The following is a 19,858-nucleotide window of genomic DNA, read 5'->3' as shown; positions in this document are numbered from 1 at the left end:
TTCAACGTCACCGGTAACCAACAAGGCGTAGGGGAAGGGAAAAAATCTTTCAATATGGCTGAAATAGAAATTGACACGCTGGATCTGTCTTCGTATTTTATCTAATTTATTTGTTGTTTTTGAAAGTTTTTATCATAAAGTCGTGTCAGGGATTTAGTGGGACGGAGGTTATTCCGATTATGAATGTTTAAATAGAGTTTTAATAATGCGAGAGAGTGCAAACACCGGCGAAATGTTTATCACTCGTGCTCTTGAGAAAATCCTCAATGACCGCGATATAAAACGATCACATCATTCCCAGCTCAGAAGATCGTGCGAAGTTGCGTTAGGTACGATTATTATTTACGTATTTTTTCTATTGTAATTAATAAAACTATTATATGCGTAAGAAAATCGTAACTAAGCCAAGCCCATTGCTAAGCCTTGTCATAAATCTCCAGGGGGGCAGGGGCAGCTCTGCACTGTCTGCAGTGTAAAAAAAACTCATGATTTGCTAAATATATCGAAAAAAATGTATAATGTTCTTTTTTAATTTGAGAAGGCTTGCGTAGTCTTTAACAGTCATTGTTAATAAGCGTTTAGCGTAGTATTTATCTGTGTTGTTATCAATTTATGACTTCTCCATTATGCATGATTGGATTTACGATGACCTAAGATTATGTAAAATTTGGCTCGGTCATAAAATCAAAACTGCCATGATGGTGTGTAAGATTAGCAAAAAGGCTGACTTCTAATTTATGCGCGCGTTTGTGTGTGGGAGCAAATTTGTAATTGATATCATGATTGGTTATGAACTTATGATGGATTTCATAATTAGTTTCATTAATTGTTTAAATTCTCAAAATATATAGAAGAAATTCGGAAGGCTAGCAAAAACAATGCGTAAGTTAACTTATAGAATTCAATGGAAAGATCTTACCCCTGTAAACTCATTTCCTTCATTAGAACGGAAGATGAAGATGGAGCTTCAGCCGCTCTACCTTTACCCAAAGCTAAAGCTGGAAATTTGGAGGCGGAAAGATATTTTCTTCCTTTTGAATTGGCTTGCCAATCTAGATCCCCTAGAATTGTTACCACAGCACTCGATTGCACTCAAAAACTTATTGCATATGGACACTTAACTGGTAACATTCCTGATCCAACTAACACTAGTCGTCAGCTGATTGACCACATTGTGGAAACTATATGTGGATGTTTTCACGGCCCCACAACTGACGAAGGAGTTCAACTCCAAATAATCAAAGTCAGAAATCCAGTTAACTGGTTTCAAAAAAAAAGAAAATTGATTGGAAGTCTTAATATTTGTGTTTAATCTTCTTAAGGCTCTGCTTACGGTAGTAACTTCTCAGGTTTGCGAGGTTCATGAGGGAAGCATTTTACAGGCCGTCCGAACCTGCTATAACATATATTTAGCCAGTAGAAATCTGATCAATCAAACAACTGCTAATGCCAGTTTAACTCAGATGTTAAATGTTATCTTTAGTAGAATGGAAGCTCAGGCTGTATGTTATGACGACAAAACGAATGTTAAGTTAATCTGTTAAGTTCAAAGTAATCATAGAATGATTCTAGGATTGTGAACCACCACCACCACCACATATTGAAGTTAATGGTCCTGTTAGAGAATCTTCTAATAGTCGAACTTCAATTCCCGATTCTGTTACCCAAGCATCGGTATTAAAGCTTTTGAAAATGAAGTTTTAGGTCCCAAATTTGACATATAGTATTTACTTGTCTTTGTCTTTTAGTCTGACTCTGAAAGTTTAGACACGCGCTGTGATAATGTTGAAAGTGAAAGGCTCCCTCAATCTTCCGAAGATATTGTTGTAGCCGCGGTTTTACAGGATATTATAGACAGAGTTGTTACCGGTAATAGACCATTCTGTGACTCGCGTATGAGGCAGGCGCCTACATTTTTGATTTTTAATTCAATAAGATCAATCCGAACGGAGTTCCTTAGACCAACCTCATTCACCCAGTCCAAGTACAGGAAAAGGGAGGGTTAGCGGTAGTGGGGAAGCTTCTCATGACGAGTTCTCTTCTTCATCTTTGACGAGAATTCCTTCTCAAGAAAGCCTAGAGAAAGATGGAGAACCAATTCACGCGAGATTCTCCCACATATTGCAGAAGGATGCCTTTCTCGTTTTTCGTTCCTTGTGTAAACTGAGCATGAAGCCCCTTCCAGAGGGTCATCCTGACCCAAAGTATATATATTCTTTGGAAAACTAGAAGATTCATCAATTTAAGCCGAATTTTGTTTTAGATCTCACGAATTACGTTCGAAAATTCTCTCTCTTCAACTTCTACTTTCCATCCTGCAAAACGCGGGACCAGTTTTTCATTCTAATGAAATGTTTATCAATGCCATTAAGCAATATTTGTGCGTGGCCCTCTCTAAAAATGGAGTTTCTTCCGTGCCAGAGGTTTTTGAGCTTTCACTACATATTTTCTTGGCACTGCTGCAAAATTTTAAAACACACCTTAAAATGCAAATTGAAGTAATTTCAGTCCTTATGTCGTTGTCTTCTAAGAAAAATTTTAACTAGATGTTAAAAAAAATTTCAAGGTATTTTTCAAAGAAATATTTTTGTCCATTTTGGAAACAACAAGCAGTAGTTTTGAACATAAATGGATGGTGATTCAAGCTCTCACTCGAATCTGCGCGGATGCTCAGAGTGTCGTTGATATCTATGTCAATTACGACTGTGACTTAGCTGCCGCTAATATATTTGAGAGGCTAGTCAATGATTTATCCAAAATAGCTCAGGGAAGACAAGTTATGGATTTGGGTGCCACGGCCAACCAAAAGTCAATGAGGATCAAGGGCTTAGAATGCCTCGTTTCCATTTTAAAATGTATGGTCGAATGGAGCAAAGATCTATACGTAAACCCAAACCAACAAGCCAATCTTGGTATGTTCTAAACAACGAGAAGTTTCTTCTTTACCGGAGGATGATAGATAAGGTCAATTCTTAGGATCAGAACATCATCGTGAACTGGCTGAAGATGGTGAATCTACAAAGTCAGCCGCTTCTTCTTCAACATCAGCTGTTGGAAGTTATGGCAGTTCAAATTCATTAAACTCGGCTGGAAGTAGTAGCCATTTAGCCGGGGCTTTTGATAATCCGGAACAGTTTGAAGTTTTGAAGCAACAGAAAGATATTATGGAACATGGAATTGAATTGTTCAACCGCAAACCCAGAAGAGGATTGGCATTCCTTCAACAATCAAAGCTTCTGGGAAACACTCCTTGGGATATTGCTGAATTTTTTCATCAGGATGAAAGACTGGACAAAGTAATGTTTAATGATTAAAAATTAAAAACTAAAGTGTTTGAGTAATCTCTTATCAATTTAATTTAGAATCAAATTGGAGACTTTTTAGGCGAAAATGAAAAGTACAAACGTCATTCGTGATTTAATTGAGAATCCAAAAAAATTGTACAAAATTTTTTTCCAGGTTGAATAAGGAAGTTATGTACGCTTATGTAGATCAAATGAATTTTGCCGCAAAAGACTTTGTCTCGGCTCTTAGAATGTTTTTAGAGGGTTTTAGACTTCCGGGAGAAGCTCAGAAAATTGATAGATTGATGGAGAAGTTCGCTGCTAGATATTGCGAAACTAATCCAAAGTATAGAAGAACTTAAATTCAAAAAATCCTTGGATCTTTCTTTTGAATCATGTTTTTCAAATTCTTTTCAATATTTAGCAATAGTATCTTTGCAAGTGCCGACACGGCTTACGTATTAGCTTATTCAATCATTATGTTAACCACAGACCTTCATAGTGCCCAAGTAATTATTTTTATAGTGAGAGTGGCGTATTGAATAGCGCCGTAATGTTTATTAATATCCTAGGTTAAAAGTAAAATGACAAAGGAGCAGTATATTCGCATGAATCGTGGAATTAATGATAGCAAAGACTTGCCGGAAGAATACCTTTCTAGCGTATATGACGAAATTGCTGGTAATGAGATAAAAATGAAGATGACCACCAGCAGCAAAATGTCTGGAAAACCTAACGTGTCCAGTGAAAAACAACGAAAGCTTCTCTATAACCTTGAAATGGAACAAATGGCTTCTACAGCCAAAGTATTGATGGAGGGAGTCAGCCACGTAAAGGCGCCTTTTACTTCGGCAAAACACTTGCAACACGTTCGTCCTATGTTCAAAATGGCTTGGACTCCTTTCTTAGCCGCCTTTAGCGTTGGTCTCCAGGATTGTGATGATCCGGAAGTGGCAACTTTATGTTTGGATGGAATTAGATGCGCCATTCGTATTGCCTGCATCTTCCATATGACTGTACATAACAGAGTTTATTTATTACAAAGAGGTTTCGAGGTTTTAACCGAGTATCGCCTTCTCTAGTTGGAGAGAGACGCTTACGTTCAAGCTCTAGCCAGATTCACTTTGCTTACGGCTAATTCTCCAATCACGGAGATGAAAGCCAAAAATATTGACACCATTAAGACATTGATAACTGTAGCGCATACGGATGGAAATTACTTAGGCAGATCGTGGCTAGAAGTTGGTTTCGTTTTTAATTCGCGTGTTTAGGCCAAGTTCTTCAACTTCTTCATCACCAACTTTGTATTCCATTTAAGATATTGAGATGCATTTCGCAATTGGAATTAGCTCAACTAATAGGGACTGGAGTTAAACCAAGATACTTAAGCTCCGGTCAAGTTAATCATAATGAAGGAGGGGGTCTTCTTATAGATCCCGCGGAATGTGAGGCTTTAAATGTTTAAATCTCGATTTTAAAGTTAGTTAACTAATTCTCGGAGACTCTTGGTTTCAGTGACTCGGGTCGGACTCCCTATAGATCAGAAAAAAATTGCCAGTTTACAAGAATCCATGGGAGAAACAAGCTCCCAAAGTGTTGTTGTAGCTGTTGATAGAATATTTACGGGTTCTACTCGTCTTGATGGAGACGCCATTGTTGATTTTGTTCACGCTTTATGTCAAGTTTCTCTGGAAGAATTGGCCAATTCTACCCATCCGAGAATGTTTAGTCTTCAAAAAATTGTAGAGATATCCTACTACAATATGGGGCGTATTAGGCTTCAGTGGTCTCGTATCTGGCAAGTGTTGGGTGACCATTTTAATAAAGTTGGTTGCAGTCCTAGCGAAGATGTGGCCTTTTTCGCCGTTGATTCTTTGAGGCAGTTATCCATGAAGTTTATTGAAAAAGGAGAATTTGCCAATTTTAGATTTCAGAAAGATTTTTTGCGTCCTTTCGAACATATTGTTAAAAGAAATAGGCGAGTTTTTAGGTCTGTTGAGTTTAAGAAGAGAAATGAAGTCTTATCTAAATAATCTTAAATCAGGTCTCCAACCATTCGAGATATGGTTGTTCGTTGCGTGGCCCAGATGGTCAATTCTCAATCGGCCAATATTAAATCTGGTTGGAAGAATATTTTCAGCGTCTTCCATTTGGCAGCCTCTGATCAAGATGAAAGCATCGTTGAATTAGCCTTTCAAACAACTGGAAGAATAATTACCCAAATCTACGAGAAACATTTCCATTCTTTGATTGATTCTTTCCAAGATGCCGTCAAGTGTTTGTCCGAATTTGCTTGTAACGCGGCTTTTCCCGACACTAGTATGGAAGCCATTCGCCTGATTAGGCAATGCGCTAAATACGTGGCAGAGCAACCAAAGGTAAGAGCAATTTCCTATTCAATAGCTCTGAAATCAGAGTTCGAAAAACATTCTTTCAGTTGTTTCGAGAACATAACATAGAAGATCAGAGTGTTTCTGAGGATGATCGTGTTTGGGTTCGCGGTTGGTTCCCTATTCTTTTCGAGTTATCTTGTATCGTTAGTCGGTGTAAGCTTGATGTTAGAACGAGGTAGACAACTCAAAAACAAACATTTTTGACTGGACTTGTTATAACGAGTGTAAAATGTTCCAGAGCTTTAACCGTAATGTTTGAAGTCATCAAAACATACGGAAACCAGTTTCAACAAAATTGGTGGACTGATCTTTTTCAAATCATATTCAGAATATTTGATAATATGAAATTACCCGAACAACAGACTGAGGTTAGATGTTTTTCATTTCGCTTTCAGCCCTTATTGTTTAGTAGTTACAGCCGTTTTTAGATACTACCAGTATTTAATATGGGAAATGAAAAATACTAAAATAGCTTTTGAATACAGTTTTGTTTCATGAAACGAAAGTAAACTCGTAAAGATCACACGTTCACGTTCAATTTATTTTTTATGATTTTTGCCAAACATTTGTTTTTTTATTTTGGTTTACAGGCAATTGATTTTCAGGAACAACTGACCGAGGTCAGTGCATAATATTTGCCCGTTTTAAAATGGATAGGGTACTTGTTTGTCACTGTTAAGAACGTCAATAGGGTTGATTGGTATTGGAAAAACATTGAGGGATGGTTTACTCGCACGTAATTTTTTAGTTCAACGTAGAGTGCACGCATCTTTCATAAACCTATATAGTGTGTTGTTGGAATTTGTAACGCGTTTACAAAAAGTGTAAGGGTTTCTTTTCTTTTCTTTTCTCGCTATTTTTGTCGCGTAGAAAGCTGAATGGATGACTACAACTTGCAATCATACTTTATACGCCATTGTGGATGTTTTTACGCAATATTATGATGTATTGGGCAATCTTTTACTTGACGAACTGTACGTGCAGTTACAGTGGTGTGTTCAACAAGGTATAAAAATGCGATAAATACATCTAAAATCGGACTTTTTTTAAATTTAAACCGCATTTTTTTTTCGATGTTAAGACAATGAGCAATTAGCCCGATCGGGAACAAATTGTCTCGAGAACTTTGTAATATCCAACGGTGTTAAATTTAACAATGAAACATGGACGAAAACGTGCAATTGTATGCTGAGTATTTTTGAAAGCACTGTTCCAGAATTGTAAATACAAATTATTATAGGATTTAGCGAGTGTTTTAGAACGTAACATTCTACCTTCTTAAATTTGCAGGCTTTTAGATTGGAAACCGTCGACCAAGGAAAATAAAAAGAATATTATTAAACCGCCACCACCACCCCCAAAAGATGAGGAAGTTAAAATTTTTGAAAGTTTCACGCAAACAAAAGAAGGAGATGAAAATCAAACGTCAGAATCCCAGGATGAAAAACTCTTCGCCTCTTTAAAAATCAAGTGTATAGTTCAACTGGAGTTGATTCAAACTATAGATAACATTGTATTCTTCCCCGCAACTAGCAAGAAAGAAGACGCGGAGAATTTAGCGTCGGCCCAGGTAATTGAATGATTGCGCAGTCGGGTTGTAAGTTTTACTGGGATTCTCCCGCCTTGACTTAAATTGTTCTATTAAGGCTGATATACACCAAAGTTCGGATAATTTAAAAATCCACGATGGTCAGCAGCAAGAGGAACAGGGAATGTACCCTTATCTTAGTTCCGATCAATTATTGCAATTAGTAGAATGCCTTTTAAGATCGCATAGATTTTCTACAGCCTTCAATTCCAGCCATGAACAACGAAATATGTTATGGAAAGCGGGTAATGGAGTGTTTCTTTGATGATATTTTTATATTGATATTGGGAACCGTCTATTTTTTAATATTTGATTAATTAACTAGGATTTCACGGTAATGTCAAGCCTAATTTATTAACCCAAGAAGCTCAGAGCTTAGCTTGTAGCCTTCGAATACTTTATCGAATGTATTCTGACGATTCGAGGCAAGATTCATGGGGTGCCGTTCAGAAGAAACTTATCAAGTATTATTAATTTTTTTTTTAATCTAAATTCGCCCATTTAATTTTAATTTCTAATTCAACTAATGCGAAGTGTTTGCCGCGATGCCTTGGAATATTATCTGAGTTTGACAGCTGAGAATCATAGAGAATCCTGGTCTAACTTACTACTACTATTTTTGACACGTATTCATAAACTTGACGATGACAGGGTAAGTTTTCATCTAACATTGTAGCTGAACCGCTACAACCATAATGGGTGTTTGTTTTTTAAATTTAATTTTAAACAGTTTCGAGCCCACGCATGCGTGTATTATCCATTCCTATGTGAAATGATTTGCCTCGATTTAAAACCAGAGTTGCGTGTGGTACTTCGAAGATTTTTCCAAAGAGTCGGACCTGCCTTTAATATTACGCAAACTCAATCAAACAAATAGGGTTCGAAAATTATTAAAATTTGTTTTTAGTAAAGGTAATTAGCCTTATTCCTGATCAGCGCCACCTACCCATAGCGGCGACTTTGAGAACTACTGTAAGCGGTAAGCCAATCAGAAGTCGCTAAAATCTGGTGACGTCACTCTGACTGGCACTCTCGGGGGTCTTACCAAAAATGACGTCACCAGATTTTAGCGACATCTGATTGGCTTGCCGATTACAGTAGTTCTCAAAGTCACCGCTATGGGTAGATGGCGCTGATCAGGAATAAGGCTAATTAATTAGAGAAGAAAACTTCCAGAAAAAGAAAGTAAAAAGGAGATGGGTAAATGAAATCACTCGTTAGCGTAACGTTACTCGAGTCAATTTTTCTTCATTTCATTCTTTTGAAAAATTAAAAAATATTTATCCATCCCTAGTCATCGTAGAAATTTACACTGGGGAATTTAAATTTAATTTAACAAAATGCTTAAGTTTAAGTTTAAGTTACGATCAGCGAAAAAAAAAAAAAAAAAAGTCCGTCTAATGTACAGAAATGTAATATATATTATTGTATTATACAAAAAAAACAAACGTTTAAAAATTATCTTAAAAGAGGGAAGGAGAAAATACTATACTAAAATTAAATCCGAGTGAATGGATCGATCATCGTGCCATCCTAACACAATATATTATTAATTATAACGCGGCGTGGTTTAAAACGAAAACTTCTCACACATTCCATTTAACTTGGATTTTAGAGAGAAATATAGAGAGAAAATTGGTGCTATAGTTAACGGCAATATCTATGCACGACTAGAGTTGAAAAGTAAAAAAACTGTTTTAGAGCAATTAAGTTAAAACTAAAAGAAACAAATCTTGTTAAGTATTTAATGATGATGTTGGAATTATATATTACGAAAGGACTAGGCTATGGTAAAAATTTTTTGTGTCGTTGTTTAGCGGGGATGTGTAAAAGACAAAACCAAAAGTCAAAAAAAAAAAAAAAACCATCTAATAAAAATTAAAAACCAAGTAAGAAATATATATATATATATATATATAATGAAATGAAACAAAAGCTTTATTCGAGGTAAAATGCAAGAAATTTCTCATTTTATTATTAACTTCCAAGAATACTTTTATGGTTTTCAGTTTGTAGCGGACACGCTACATTTTCGCGGATCATTGTTAAAACTTTACAGTCACCATTGGAGGATTTAAACCTTCAGTTGGTAGCCAACGAGACGTATCTAGAGCAACGTACGCTTCCTGAAAAATATGGGAAAATAATACTTAACTCGTGATTTTTTTTAGTAAGATAAGTACCCTAATTCCTAATTTCCCGCTTCCAAAGTTTTTCATTGTAATATTCGCTCGATGTAAGTTCGAAAAAATCGATTATAGGAGAAATTAGGGTGTGTTAACGAACGAAATCCGAGTATTAGAGGTTTGCCTCACTCTTAACTAAACTTCTAATAAAAGGCTGAGCATAAATTACTTCATTTCTGGCCATGGCATCAGCGTTTAGTTGTTCAATATCCAAAGGAGTGTCGTGTTCTACCGTAATTAAATTTTCTTTAGTTTAAAGTTGACCACCAAAACCCATTATTATTAAAGACCGAGGAATAGCTATCCCCTAACCTATATAGTATACCTACCTTCAAGAATATTATCCTGAACTACTTTATTCTCAACCGATGGCATTTCAGGCACTTCGTAATTGCTCGTATCATAATACTAAATTAAGATTCAAAATAATATTTTAGAAATACAAAAAAAAACAAAAGTCTTTTATTATTTTTGGAATGTACAGTGAGGATTTACCGAAGCCATTTGTTGCGAATAGTCATAATATTGCTGATTTGGATCATAAGCGTATCCATAATATTGCTGTTGTTGTTGTTGCTGTTGCTGCTGCTGCTGTTGTTGTTGCTGCTGTTGATAATAAGCCTGGTAGTACTGACTGTAGTCATACCCGTAAGTTTGGGCATAATATTGAGCAGCAGTCTGTTGCACCGCAGCTAGGGATGTAGCGGATCCTCCACTCGTAACAGAGCTATAGTAAAATAAATTTTTAAACTATAAGCAAAGCTTGGGGATTATCACAGTTGTGACGTCAATGCCTAGGTGAAACGTCACAGGCAGTGGGCGGCCATGTTTGGTACCGTTTTAGTTTGGTTCTATGAGCAAACAGCATGGGTGACAACACACTAAGGTTTCTGAGATAGCTCTATAGTACTCTACTCATTCCATAGAGGTATCTCGGAAGCCTTAGTATGACGTCACCCATACTATTTGCCCATACCAAACATGGCCCACAAAGCTCAGAAGCCTTAGTATGACGTCACCCATACTATTTGCCCATACCAAACATGGCCCACAAAGCTAAGCCCGTGAAGTTTTCCCTAGGCATTGAACTGAGATGGCTAAGAGTGTCTATTCCCCCCCCCCCCAGTGAAAATAGCTCTTACACTAACACGTGACACCCCCCCCCCCCGGTGACGCCATGGGCCCCTTGATTTTTTTGGTCATTCCTTTGGTCAAGAGGTAAGTGAATGGTTTTAATTTTGTTCTTCCCTAAATATTTTGTGTTTTATTTGTTATAGGATTGATAGTAATAATATATATTAGTGTATATTACTTATTACTAATAATCTTTATATACTTAAAGTGTATTTAATATCACTTCACCAGGAGGGGGTAATTGGGGGGGGGGCGCCCCTTGGTCACGTGGTAGGGTGGAAATCGCCTCAAAGTTATTGTATAGGGAGCTAACAGTTCTGACTTTGAAACGTCACACCCTTCTATCTCTTGCTGGGGTTTCATCCCCCCCTAACGGTTGGAAACAGTATTCTACGTGCAAAAATGCCAACCAGAGAGGGGCTGCGTGCCGTCAGACTATCTCTTCCCCCTAGCCTATTGTTAGCTCCCTATTGGGTAGGAATAGTCTTCCCTCTATTTCCACCCCAGTTTGAGAATAATGAAACCTTTACCTAATGACTGTGTTGGTGACAGTTTCTGGAAGGGTTGTAGTTGTTGTAGTCAATCGGCTGGAATGATAAAACAACAGTTTCTTTGTAAGAAATTATTTCAATCAATCTTTGAAACCAATTGTAATGAAAAAGCTATTAGAAATAGCTCTATAAAACCTTTTGGGTGTTGCAATGCTGACCCTGACGGGTTTGGAACCAACAAAAACTGTGCTTTGTACTTCAATAAGGGAATTGTTGTACTCGGATTCACTGAAGAACCTGACAAACCCGTATCCTTTACTAACACCATTTTGATCCAAAACCACTGAAACAAAGTTAAGGCATAATAGTTAATTAAACACTAAATATTGGATGGATTACGCAGTTTTGTCAAAAGTATATAAGACTAGGAGGATTCATATAATTTACACAAGGAGGACTGGGAATTGGGTCTCCTTGTGTAAATGGTATGAATCCTCCTTGTCTGAAAACTATGAACATATAGGGTAATGGCAGCCCTCTGCCTTCGACTGTATTAAGCTCTATGGGGAAATAACATGGGGTGCCATTAGTCTATATATATATTTTTTTTACCTTTAGCAGCTTTAACTGATGGATAACGATTAGAAAAAGCGACAAACAAAGCTAAATCATCTACATCCTCCGATAAATCTCCAACAAATAATGACCATTCCCGGCTAAAATTAAAAATGTTTCGAGGGATGGTTTTTTTTTGTTTTTTTGGAAAAAGCCTGGAAATGTTAATTTTGCTTACACTCCTGGAATTTCTTTCCCATAAGTTGCATGGTTTAATTTAAATCTCTTTGGCTGTAAACAGAAAGGACTGTTTAATTAAAAGGGAAACTTCTGGTATTAGAAATATCAAAAGGGTGTAATATTTATCTCACTGGTGAAGCATTAGGAATGACTTTCCCATTGCAGCGATGTAAAACTCTAAGAGAGGTAGATTCGTCTCCAAAATCCAAAAATCCGTATCCCATCATTCCCCTAACAACATAGAAATTATCGCAATCAACGCTAATGCTGCGCGAACAGCGTTGATACAAATACAATTGCATACCCTGTGAATCTATTTCTAATAACTTTAGCTGTTAATAAGTTTTCTCCCATCAACGTAAAGGAATGTTTCAGAAAGGTTTCGTCCATATACGGTTCGAGCTACGTGGTTAATTTAATTAATATTTAAGGTAATTAATATTATTAATTGCGTTACTTTTACGTTGAACAAGACAAAAAGAAAAGAGTTATCAATGACAAGGCTAAGTGAAACTTTGTGGTAAAAACTTACATCTCCTATCCATAATGTACTTAATTTGTTCGTAGTCATTTTCAAGTTTTATTTTAATTTGTAATCGGGTTATGGTTAATTAATTAATATTTATATTAAACGCATCAATTATAATGAACAACTTTTCCCCAGAATTAAATGACGTTATTCAGTAGCCGCGATGACGACAATCCCCCTGCCACTAACCTCGCTCTCGCTTATCTTGTCACGTGATTGAAAGGGGTGGGATTTAAGCGCAGTATAGAGTAATGGCACCTACTTGCTTTTCACTGTATTAAGCTCTATGAGTAGTTAACATGGAGTGCCACTACTCTATTGCTGTTTCCATTGGCTGCTAGAAATCTTCTAACATGGAGTAAAATTATAGGGACTTTATATGAAATGAAATTCATTTAATGAACAGCTTTTGTCACTCCAAGAGTCCAATATAACTACTCCATGGAAAAGGGATCGTAATACCAACTGGCCGTAGAGTATAACTCTTTATAGTTCCACTCTTTATAGTTCCAATTTTTCGCGTTCTGAGTTCTGACTGACGAGTGACGTCATTATTTGGGTCGGAATTCGGGAAATGTGAACTTGTCTGTCTTGTCAAGGGTGCAGATTTTTTCGATAAAATTAAGTTTTAATTATATTATGACTTAAATATTTATAGTTATAATTATATTTGTAGTTTCAATTATAAGATACAAAATGTCTCGTCACCGTAATGTACGGGCTATGAACTATAACGAAGGTAAGAAGCGGCTACAGTAAGCATATGTGGAATTTGGAACCAAGGCTTCACGGTTTTAGTTACAAAGGCTTATGTTGTTTACAAACTGTTTTTTGACAATTTAATCGCGTATAATTGCTTAAATTACAAAGATTTAATTTTTTTAATAGAGTATGACACCTATTATGATGTTTACGGTCAATCAGTTGAAGATGAAATGTGTATATCTCCAAGAACAGGTAAATTTAATGTTAAATCTTAATTTTGGCCATGTGAAATTAATAATTATGTCACCATTTGTATAATTTAAATTAATGTTTATTATTTTGTTAGCGGCGGAATTTATGTATGATCGTGACGGAAAAGCACATTCTATGTCTGCTTATTTGGAATCTGAAGGAGGAGGCAATGAAAACTTGGAAGATGGTGAATCTACTGAATCCATTGAGGAAAAAGATACCCACCGATCTAGAGCTGAAAGTGTTACAGAGTATCCTGAAAACCTAAGTGAAGTTGACGAAGGTAATATGCTTAATCCATAATTTACTAACAATAAAAAATAATAGTCAGGGATAAGGAAATGTTTAAAAATCATAAATTTAGCTGCGTTATCAAGGATTATTCTTTCTTTTTGTGAAATATAAGAAAGTATTCATTTAATTTTATAGCTAAATTAAGGAGTTGTGTCGAAGAAATGCAGAATGTAGTTGGAGAAACAATTTCAGAAGGAATGTTAATAAAAGCAGCCATTGATAACTTGTATGACTTGGAAAAATCCTTGAATGCTGTTTTATCACAAGCATTTGGTAAGATTTGTACCGAGTCACAGTTTCATAGATAATTTCTGTGATTTAATGATAATTTATGATTTTTTTATCATAGCTTCTGAACAAGCAAAACCCCAACGTGCCAAGAAAGAAAGATCAGGTGTGTTTATGTCTAATTTTACATAATTTTAAAGCAAAAAGAAAAAAATCTTATTTTGTGTTTTATTTTTTTTTTTGGTTTTGTTTTATTTGTGTTTCATCATCATTATGTATTTGGTTTTATTTGAAAATGATCATCAAAAATGACTTAATTTTGATTTTGGTAAGGTAAGAATTCAGTTCACTCACTTTAAAACCTCAATCCCCTTACCTTCAACCCACTATAAAAGATAAATATGAAACTACAGACAATAAAGCCGCCAACGCGTGTAGTAGTAGTAGTAGTAGTAGTAGTATAGAAAGTCAAGACATTGAACCAGTTAACCTTTCTCAATTTATAAAAAAACTCGCAGCCAAAAACTCTATCCAAGCAAATAGCAATGTTCCTTCACAACCAAACAGCCTTAAAAATGAACCAATCAAAACAGTGCATACAGCAGACCCCAAAAAATTTGATTTTCACAATACTGGCGGTGTGGGAGGTTTAAATTTAAACCCTTTAATGAAAAAATCCGTTTTTCCATCATCTAATAATTCAGCACCCGTAAAACCTTTCCCCGATCTCAAAACTTTGGCAAAATCTGACCAAAGTACGTCATTACAATTGCATTTTCCTTCATCTAATAATTCAACACCTGTAAAACCTTTCCCCAATCTCAAAACTTTGGCAAAATCTGATCAAAGTACACCATTACAATTGCAATTGCATTTTCCTTCATCTAATAATTCGATGCCCTTAAAACCTTTCACTGACCTCAAAACTTTGGCAAAATCTGACCAAAGTACATCGTCAAAATTGCCTTTCAATTTTTCTACACCGAGTAATAAAAAAACTCCCATTGGCAATAATTCCAATCCAGCTTTAACCTTGGCTGATCTTGCAAAACAAAAGGAAAAAAATAATATTTCTATCAACAAAATTGAAAAGAATATGCCAAGTCTTAAATTTTCCAATTTGAAAACACAAAATCCATTCATACATAATGAAATCCCAAATCAAAACTTATCATTGGCTGATTTGGCTAAAGAACATTTAGAATCCTTAGAGAAAACGGTTCAGTTACCGAATTCGTTTGGAAATTATCTTAAACAAAGCTCCGATATTCAGTCCATTCTTAGAGAAGATAATAATATTAAATATTCCGGATGGTTAACTGCGAAACACGATATATCCTCAGGCTCAGAGTGCCACACCCCGATAAAATCTGAAATAAAACCGAGGGAAATTTTTAAAACTCTTACTAAACCACCTTCAGTTTTTGGGTTTGTTTTATGCATGAGATTTCGCGTTAAAATTCCGCCCAAAATAACGATAGTTCAGCATTTAAAAGAATGTACTCGAAAAAATGTACCAAATGTATTTGATTTTTCAACATTGTCTCCCGATGATATCATGAAAGAAAAACAATTTCAAGCATTTAGAGACACAGGTCCTTTTAAGTTTTACTACGAAGAATATCAGTTTATTTTCTAATTAAAATTAAATTAAATTTAATTTAATTCACTCAGTTAAAACTACTATAATGGAAGATGCTAAAGAAACTCTCAAACCCATAACTGAAATAACAACGGTTGTTGTACAACCCGAGGAGGATGAGAAATCATCGGAAGCTTGTAATTTTACAACCAATAACAATACGTAATTGATTAGAAATTACTTTATAACTGAAGGAATTTAGAAGTTAGTTTTAATCGAGCTATTAATTAATTTGAACTTAGAAATACAAATCAGTTAAACCCAGTGAAACCAAATCGCGCTAAAAGCAGGTCACCGTCACCAGCTAATGGTGGTGGTGATATTGAGGTGGAAAATACTACTCAAAGTCGAAGGTAAAAATGATTTGTTTGTGGTAACGTAGCGTTATACCTTAAAAGAACGGACGGCCCTTTTCGAAATATAAAGGGAATAATATTAAAAAGAATAAATTATCTCTTATTACAAAATAATTAGCGTTTAATTAGTCTTAAAAAAAATCAAGGACGACCGCGCCATCAGCCATTGTTTTAGTTTCGTCTGCTAACCCGAACCACTTACTCCAAATGTTATTGGTTAGATTCTCAAATCCAGAGAGAGGGTCAGGTAAGTGTAAGGTGGGTTCGGGCTAGCAGACGCCTTTGAACCAAAGGCGAATGGCGCAGTAGTTAAGACTACTTAAATGCTAGAGAGGTAAGTGTAAGGTGGGTTCGGGCTAGCAGACGCCTTTGAACCAAAGGCGGATGGCGCAGTAGTTAAGACTACTTAAATGCTAGAGAGGTAAGTGTAAGGTGGGTTCGGGCTAGCAGACGCCTTTAAACCAATGGCGGATGGCGCGGTAGTCCTTGATTTTTTTTTTAAGACTAATTAAATGCTAATTATTTTGTAATGAGGGATCATTAATATTTTTCCTTTAATATTTAGAAAAAATCCGTTCTTTTAAGCGTTACGTTACCTGAACTTTGCCTTTAATACGGAATTATTTCAGGCAAAGGTTTTCAGACACAAATCCTCAAGAAGCTTACTCTAAAGAACGTCTGAGTGGGAAACCTCTCATCAACTTGGTTGTCATTGGCCATGTTGATGCGGGAAAAAGTACTTTAATGGGGCATTTACTTTATAGGTTCGTTTGGGAAAGTAAATAAACGTAACTGGGATCAATTAGTAACGGCTTAATTTTAAATTTTGTTACGTAGGTTGGGGTGTGTCACGAAAAAATTGATGCATAAAAATGAACAAGATTCCAAAAAATTGGGAAAGTCTTCCTTTATGTACGCTTGGGTTTTAGATGAAACGCCCGAAGAAAGGTGCCAGTTGTTATATTTGATTTTATGCAAAAAAAACTTGCTTTACTGGGTTTATGCCTCTTAGGAATCGAGGTATAACTATGGACATTGCGCAGTCCAAATTTGAAACAAAGCAACGCCTTGTTACCCTTCTCGATGCACCGGGACATAAGGATTTTATACCAAACATGATAACAGGCGCGGCCCAAGCTGACGTAGCTATCTTAGTTGTAGATGCAACAAGGGGAGAGTTTGAAACTGGGTTTGAAGCCGGTGGTCAAACTAGAGAACACGCCATTTTGGTTCGGTCATTAGGAGTTTCTCAACTGGCCGTTGCCGTCAACAAATTGGACAATGTTGATTGGTCAAAAGAAAGATACGACGAAATTGTATCGAAGTTGACAGCGTTTTTGAAACAAGCTGGTTATAAGGAAAAAGACGCTTCTTTCGTTCCTTGTAGCGGTTTGACTGGTGAAAACTTAACGGAGTTATCAAAATCGTGTCCTTTGTCTTCCTGGTACGATGGACCTTGTCTGGTTGATGTTATAGGTTTGTAAATGGTTATTCAACAACAACAAGTTGAGATAATAACTCGTCATAGTTCAATGACGTATTTGTCTTTGCTTAGATAACTTCAAACCACCGGAACGTCCAGTTAGCAAACCATTTCGAATGTGTATAAGTGATATTTTTAAAGGAATGGGTGCTGGATTTTGCGTAGGTGGACGCGTTGAATCTGGTCACATTGAAAATGGAAACAAACTTTTAGTTTTACCCGCCGGAGAGCAAGCTACCGTCAAGGGTAAGAAAAGTGTATAGGGGCTTATAAAGATTATTTAAAGTTACGTTACAAAAATATTTATTTTAATTTTGTCAATCATTTTGAGTAATAGGTATCGCTATCGATGAAGTTAGTCAATCTCAAGCATTTGCTGGTGATCACGTAACTTTAGGACTGTCTGGAGTAGACATGAATAAAGTTATGGTGGGAGATGTAGTTTGTGATCCCCACAAACCAGTTAAAGTCTCTACTCGATTTCGCGCTCGAATTGTCGTCTTCAATATTGATTCACCATTAACTCAGGGCTATCCCGTGGTACTTCATTACCAAAGCATGAGTGAACAGGCTGTCATTCGGAAAATAATTACTCAGTTGCACAAAAGTACGGGTGAAGTTGTCAAAAAGAAACCGAGGTAAGTGCATGGTTCTATTAATAACAATATGGTTCATCCTAAGATCGATGCAATCCATCTTCTGCTTTAGTTTTTAAGCTTATTTGTAGATGTGTGTGGTTTAGGGTAAACAAAAATTTTTTTTTTCGGGTATCGTTGGGTCGGGTTGTCGGGTCGGGTATTAAAAGTTGGGACAAATAGTTACCAGGGTGGGTACCCGAATTTTTGTCGGCCTCGGGGGGGGGGTCGGGTTGGGTATTAAAAGTTGGGACAAATAGTTACCAGGGTGGGTACCCGAATTTTTGTCGGCCTCCGGGGGGGGGGGGGGGGTCGGGTATTAAAAGTTGGGACAAATAGTTACCAGGGTGGGTACCCGAATTTTTGTCGGCCTCCGGGGGGGGGGGGCAAGTAGTATTCTCTAGTACAAAGTTGCCCCTAACGTAGGGGATACACAGTTCACTCCCCCTCTCAACCGAAATTACTCTATGGACAAATAGCATGGGTGACGTCACACTAAGACGTCTGAGATAGCTTTATAGGGGTGGGGTACCCGACCCAGCTTTAGCATTGGTTAACCATGCGCTTTGGTACCGTTCTATGGACAAATAGCATGGGTGACGTCACACTAAGACGTCTGAGAGTTACTCTATAGGGGTGGGGTACCCGAACCCTATACCTGAAGGTCGGTAATCTTTGGGTAAGGGGTACCCACACACCCCTACTAGAACTTTACTATTTTTTCAGGTTTCTTTTAAAGAATAGCAGCGGTTTGATTGAAATCGAAGTCGTTCGACCCATTTGTGTCGAATTGTATAAAGATAACAGGGATTTAGGAAGGTTCATGTTGAGATCATGTGGAACTACTGTGGCTGCTGGACTTGTCACGCAAGTAAGTATTAAATTTAGGTATAATTGTTTGGTGTTTTGAGGAAAACCTCAATGGATATCTTTTTGTAGTTGATTAAAATTATCTTTTAATAATTCATCAACAAAAACTTAACAAAGTCTTATATAACATTCATGTATATTTTAGGTGATGTAATTTCTCTTATTGGATCATTATGTTTGTTAAAATAAGGGAAATTTAATTTGTAAAATAAATTAACAAGAAAATAAATATAATCATCATTAACTATCATTGTTTGAATTAATTTTCTTCATAAGGTGGTTTTTAAATGCAATAACCGCTTTATATCTGTGCGAAACCTCATCTTTTTCGTTGTCAGTCATTTCTCCAAAGGTTTTTAACGAGTTTTTAGGTAGAAAACAGGGGTCCCAACCAAAATCAACTTTACCTCTAGGAGGAACGATAGTTCCTTCCACGATTCCTTGAAAAATATGGACTTCTTGACCTTCACCTTCCGTGTACGCTATGGTACAAACAGCTTGACCACTTTTATCTGGAAAAGCATTCAGAAGTTTGTAGAGGCCTTCAGCTCCGAGGCTGTCCAAGAAATATTTAATGTAGGGGCCAGGTAAACCCTTGAAAGCGTCGAAACATAGAGACGTATCTTCGATAAAGACGGGACCTTTAATTATAGCAGCGGCAGCGATACATTTGGCCATCGCTACTTGGTGAATGCTTCCTTGAATTTCTGGTACATCCAAATCTTGGTTAACTAGCTCAAATGGGATACTTTCACCCATTATATTAATAAGTTCTTTTAATTTATTACTATTTCCAGTAGCAAATACAATTTTTCCTAATTTATGGCCATTCATTTTTATTTTTTTTTTTTGAAATTGCCGGCCCGCAAGTCCAACCTTTGACCTTGGTGGCTGAGCTAATATAGGAAGTTATATAACCAGGGATGTTTGATATATCGACACTCTATAGGGATCGGCCTCTTCGTATACCCGTAATGTTAAAAAAAGGGGCAA

At 36.5% G+C, this 19,858-nt stretch overlaps 4 protein-coding genes across 11 annotated transcripts; 2 read left to right on the top strand and 2 right to left on the bottom strand.

Annotated features, from left to right (window-relative positions):
- The first annotated feature begins 29 nt into the window (after window positions 1-29).
- On the top strand, window positions 30-9,164 carry Sec71 (ADP ribosylation factor guanine nucleotide exchange factor Sec71). Of its 2 annotated transcripts, XM_089840351.1 has the most exons (28): window positions 30-329; window positions 852-882; window positions 946-1,243; window positions 1,323-1,502; window positions 1,573-1,674; window positions 1,749-1,869; window positions 1,937-2,204; window positions 2,264-2,498; window positions 2,567-2,912; window positions 2,977-3,296; window positions 3,363-3,397; window positions 3,460-3,630; window positions 3,709-3,793; window positions 3,857-4,300; window positions 4,367-4,525; window positions 4,603-4,729; window positions 4,800-5,262; window positions 5,329-5,662; window positions 5,722-5,852; window positions 5,916-6,045; window positions 6,268-6,297; window positions 6,548-6,683; window positions 6,759-6,897; window positions 6,968-7,247; window positions 7,324-7,510; window positions 7,591-7,729; window positions 7,800-7,917; window positions 7,996-9,164. In XM_089840351.1, exons 1-28 carry the CDS (start codon window positions 206-208, stop codon window positions 8,140-8,142), a joined length of 5,280 nt encoding a protein of 1,759 aa, XP_089696477.1. In that variant the 5' UTR covers window positions 30-205; the 3' UTR covers window positions 8,143-9,164. The 2 variants fall into 2 exon arrangements, with proteins under 2 accessions (XP_089696477.1, XP_089696478.1); XM_089840352.1 differs by lacking the exon at window positions 6,268-6,297.
- A 23-nt stretch (window positions 9,165-9,187) lies between these two features.
- LOC149717649 (tRNA selenocysteine 1-associated protein 1-like) lies at window positions 9,188-12,604 on the bottom strand. 5 transcript variants are annotated; one of them, XM_089840361.1, is made up of 11 exons: window positions 12,404-12,604; window positions 12,176-12,273; window positions 12,003-12,102; window positions 11,870-11,922; window positions 11,689-11,792; window positions 11,272-11,419; window positions 11,116-11,172; window positions 9,947-10,178; window positions 9,781-9,859; window positions 9,581-9,697; window positions 9,188-9,391 (listed from the first exon to the last, which is right to left on the bottom strand). In XM_089840361.1, the coding sequence occupies exons 1-11, from the start codon at window positions 12,440-12,442 to the stop codon at window positions 9,348-9,350; spliced, it is 1,071 nt and encodes a 356-aa protein (XP_089696487.1). In that variant the 5' UTR covers window positions 12,443-12,604; the 3' UTR covers window positions 9,188-9,347. The 5 variants fall into 5 exon arrangements, with proteins under 5 accessions (XP_089696487.1, XP_089696494.1, XP_089696500.1 ...); XM_089840368.1 differs by having other exon boundaries at window positions 9,621-9,697; XM_089840374.1 differs by having other exon boundaries at window positions 9,581-9,679.
- Window positions 12,605-12,959: 355 nt separating this feature from the next.
- HBS1 (translation elongation factor EF-1alpha (GTPase) HBS1) lies at window positions 12,960-19,115 on the top strand. Of its 3 annotated transcripts, XM_089840354.1 has the most exons (16): window positions 12,960-13,139; window positions 13,289-13,357; window positions 13,452-13,640; window positions 13,787-13,924; window positions 14,001-14,045; window positions 14,218-14,595; window positions 14,689-15,474; window positions 15,554-15,683; window positions 15,764-15,874; window positions 16,507-16,641; window positions 16,715-16,825; window positions 16,890-17,353; window positions 17,433-17,606; window positions 17,698-17,998; window positions 18,722-18,866; window positions 19,011-19,115. In XM_089840354.1, the coding sequence occupies exons 1-16, from the start codon at window positions 13,097-13,099 to the stop codon at window positions 19,017-19,019; spliced, it is 3,228 nt and encodes a 1,075-aa protein (XP_089696480.1). In that variant the 5' UTR covers window positions 12,960-13,096; the 3' UTR covers window positions 19,020-19,115. The 3 variants fall into 3 exon arrangements, with proteins under 3 accessions (XP_089696480.1, XP_089696481.1, XP_089696482.1); XM_089840355.1 differs by lacking the exon at window positions 14,218-14,595 and having other exon boundaries at window positions 12,965-13,139; window positions 15,445-15,474; XM_089840356.1 differs by lacking the exons at window positions 14,218-14,595; window positions 14,689-15,474 and having other exon boundaries at window positions 12,966-13,139.
- LOC149717647 (inosine triphosphate pyrophosphatase) lies at window positions 18,926-19,781 on the bottom strand. Its single transcript, XM_089840402.1, has one exon. It carries the CDS (start codon window positions 19,697-19,699, stop codon window positions 19,106-19,108), a length of 594 nt encoding a protein of 197 aa, XP_089696528.1. The 5' UTR covers window positions 19,700-19,781; the 3' UTR covers window positions 18,926-19,105.
- Window positions 19,782-19,858: the final 77 nt, after the last annotated feature.

Source organism: Phalangium opilio, unplaced genomic scaffold (assembly GCF_054372755.1).
Source record: "Phalangium opilio isolate 3A_F unplaced genomic scaffold, DU_Popi_V2 ptg000003l_1, whole genome shotgun sequence".
Classification (NCBI taxonomy): domain Eukaryota; kingdom Metazoa; phylum Arthropoda; class Arachnida; order Opiliones; family Phalangiidae; genus Phalangium; species Phalangium opilio.
This window is presented reverse-complemented; position numbering and strand designations above follow the sequence as displayed.

Excerpts from the sequence above, each read along its gene's own strand:
- Sec71 (XM_089840351.1), top strand. The coding sequence starts at position 206 with ATGCGAGAGAGTGCAAACACCGGCGAAATGTTTATCACTCGTGCTCTT. Across the intron at positions 6,298-6,547 it reads TTCAGGAACAACTGACCGAG|AAAGCTGAATGGATGACTAC; the intron begins GTCAGTGCATAA and ends TTTGTCGCGTAG. Across the intron at positions 6,684-6,758 it reads ACAGTGGTGTGTTCAACAAG|ACAATGAGCAATTAGCCCGA; the intron begins GTATAAAAATGC and ends TTCGATGTTAAG.
- LOC149717647 (XM_089840402.1), bottom strand. The coding sequence starts at position 19,699 with ATGAATGGCCATAAATTAGGAAAAATTGTATTTGCTACTGGAAATAGT.
- LOC149717649 (XM_089840361.1), bottom strand. The coding sequence starts at position 12,442 with ATGACTACGAACAAATTAAGTACATTATGGATAGGAGAT. Across the intron at positions 11,420-11,688 it reads ATCAGTTAAAGCTGCTAAAG|TGGTTTTGGATCAAAATGGT; the intron begins GTAAAAAAAATA and ends ACTTTGTTTCAG. Across the intron at positions 9,392-9,580 it reads TATTAGAAGTTTAGTTAAGA|GAAGCGTACGTTGCTCTAGA; the intron begins GTGAGGCAAACC and ends CATATTTTTCAG.
- HBS1 (XM_089840354.1), top strand. The coding sequence starts at position 13,097 with ATGTCTCGTCACCGTAATGTACGGGCTATGAACTATAACGAAG. Across the intron at positions 13,641-13,786 it reads CCTAAGTGAAGTTGACGAAG|CTAAATTAAGGAGTTGTGTC; the intron begins GTAATATGCTTA and ends TTAATTTTATAG. Across the intron at positions 14,596-14,688 it reads TAATTCAGCACCCGTAAAAC|CTTTCCCCAATCTCAAAACT; the intron begins CTTTCCCCGATC and ends CACCTGTAAAAC.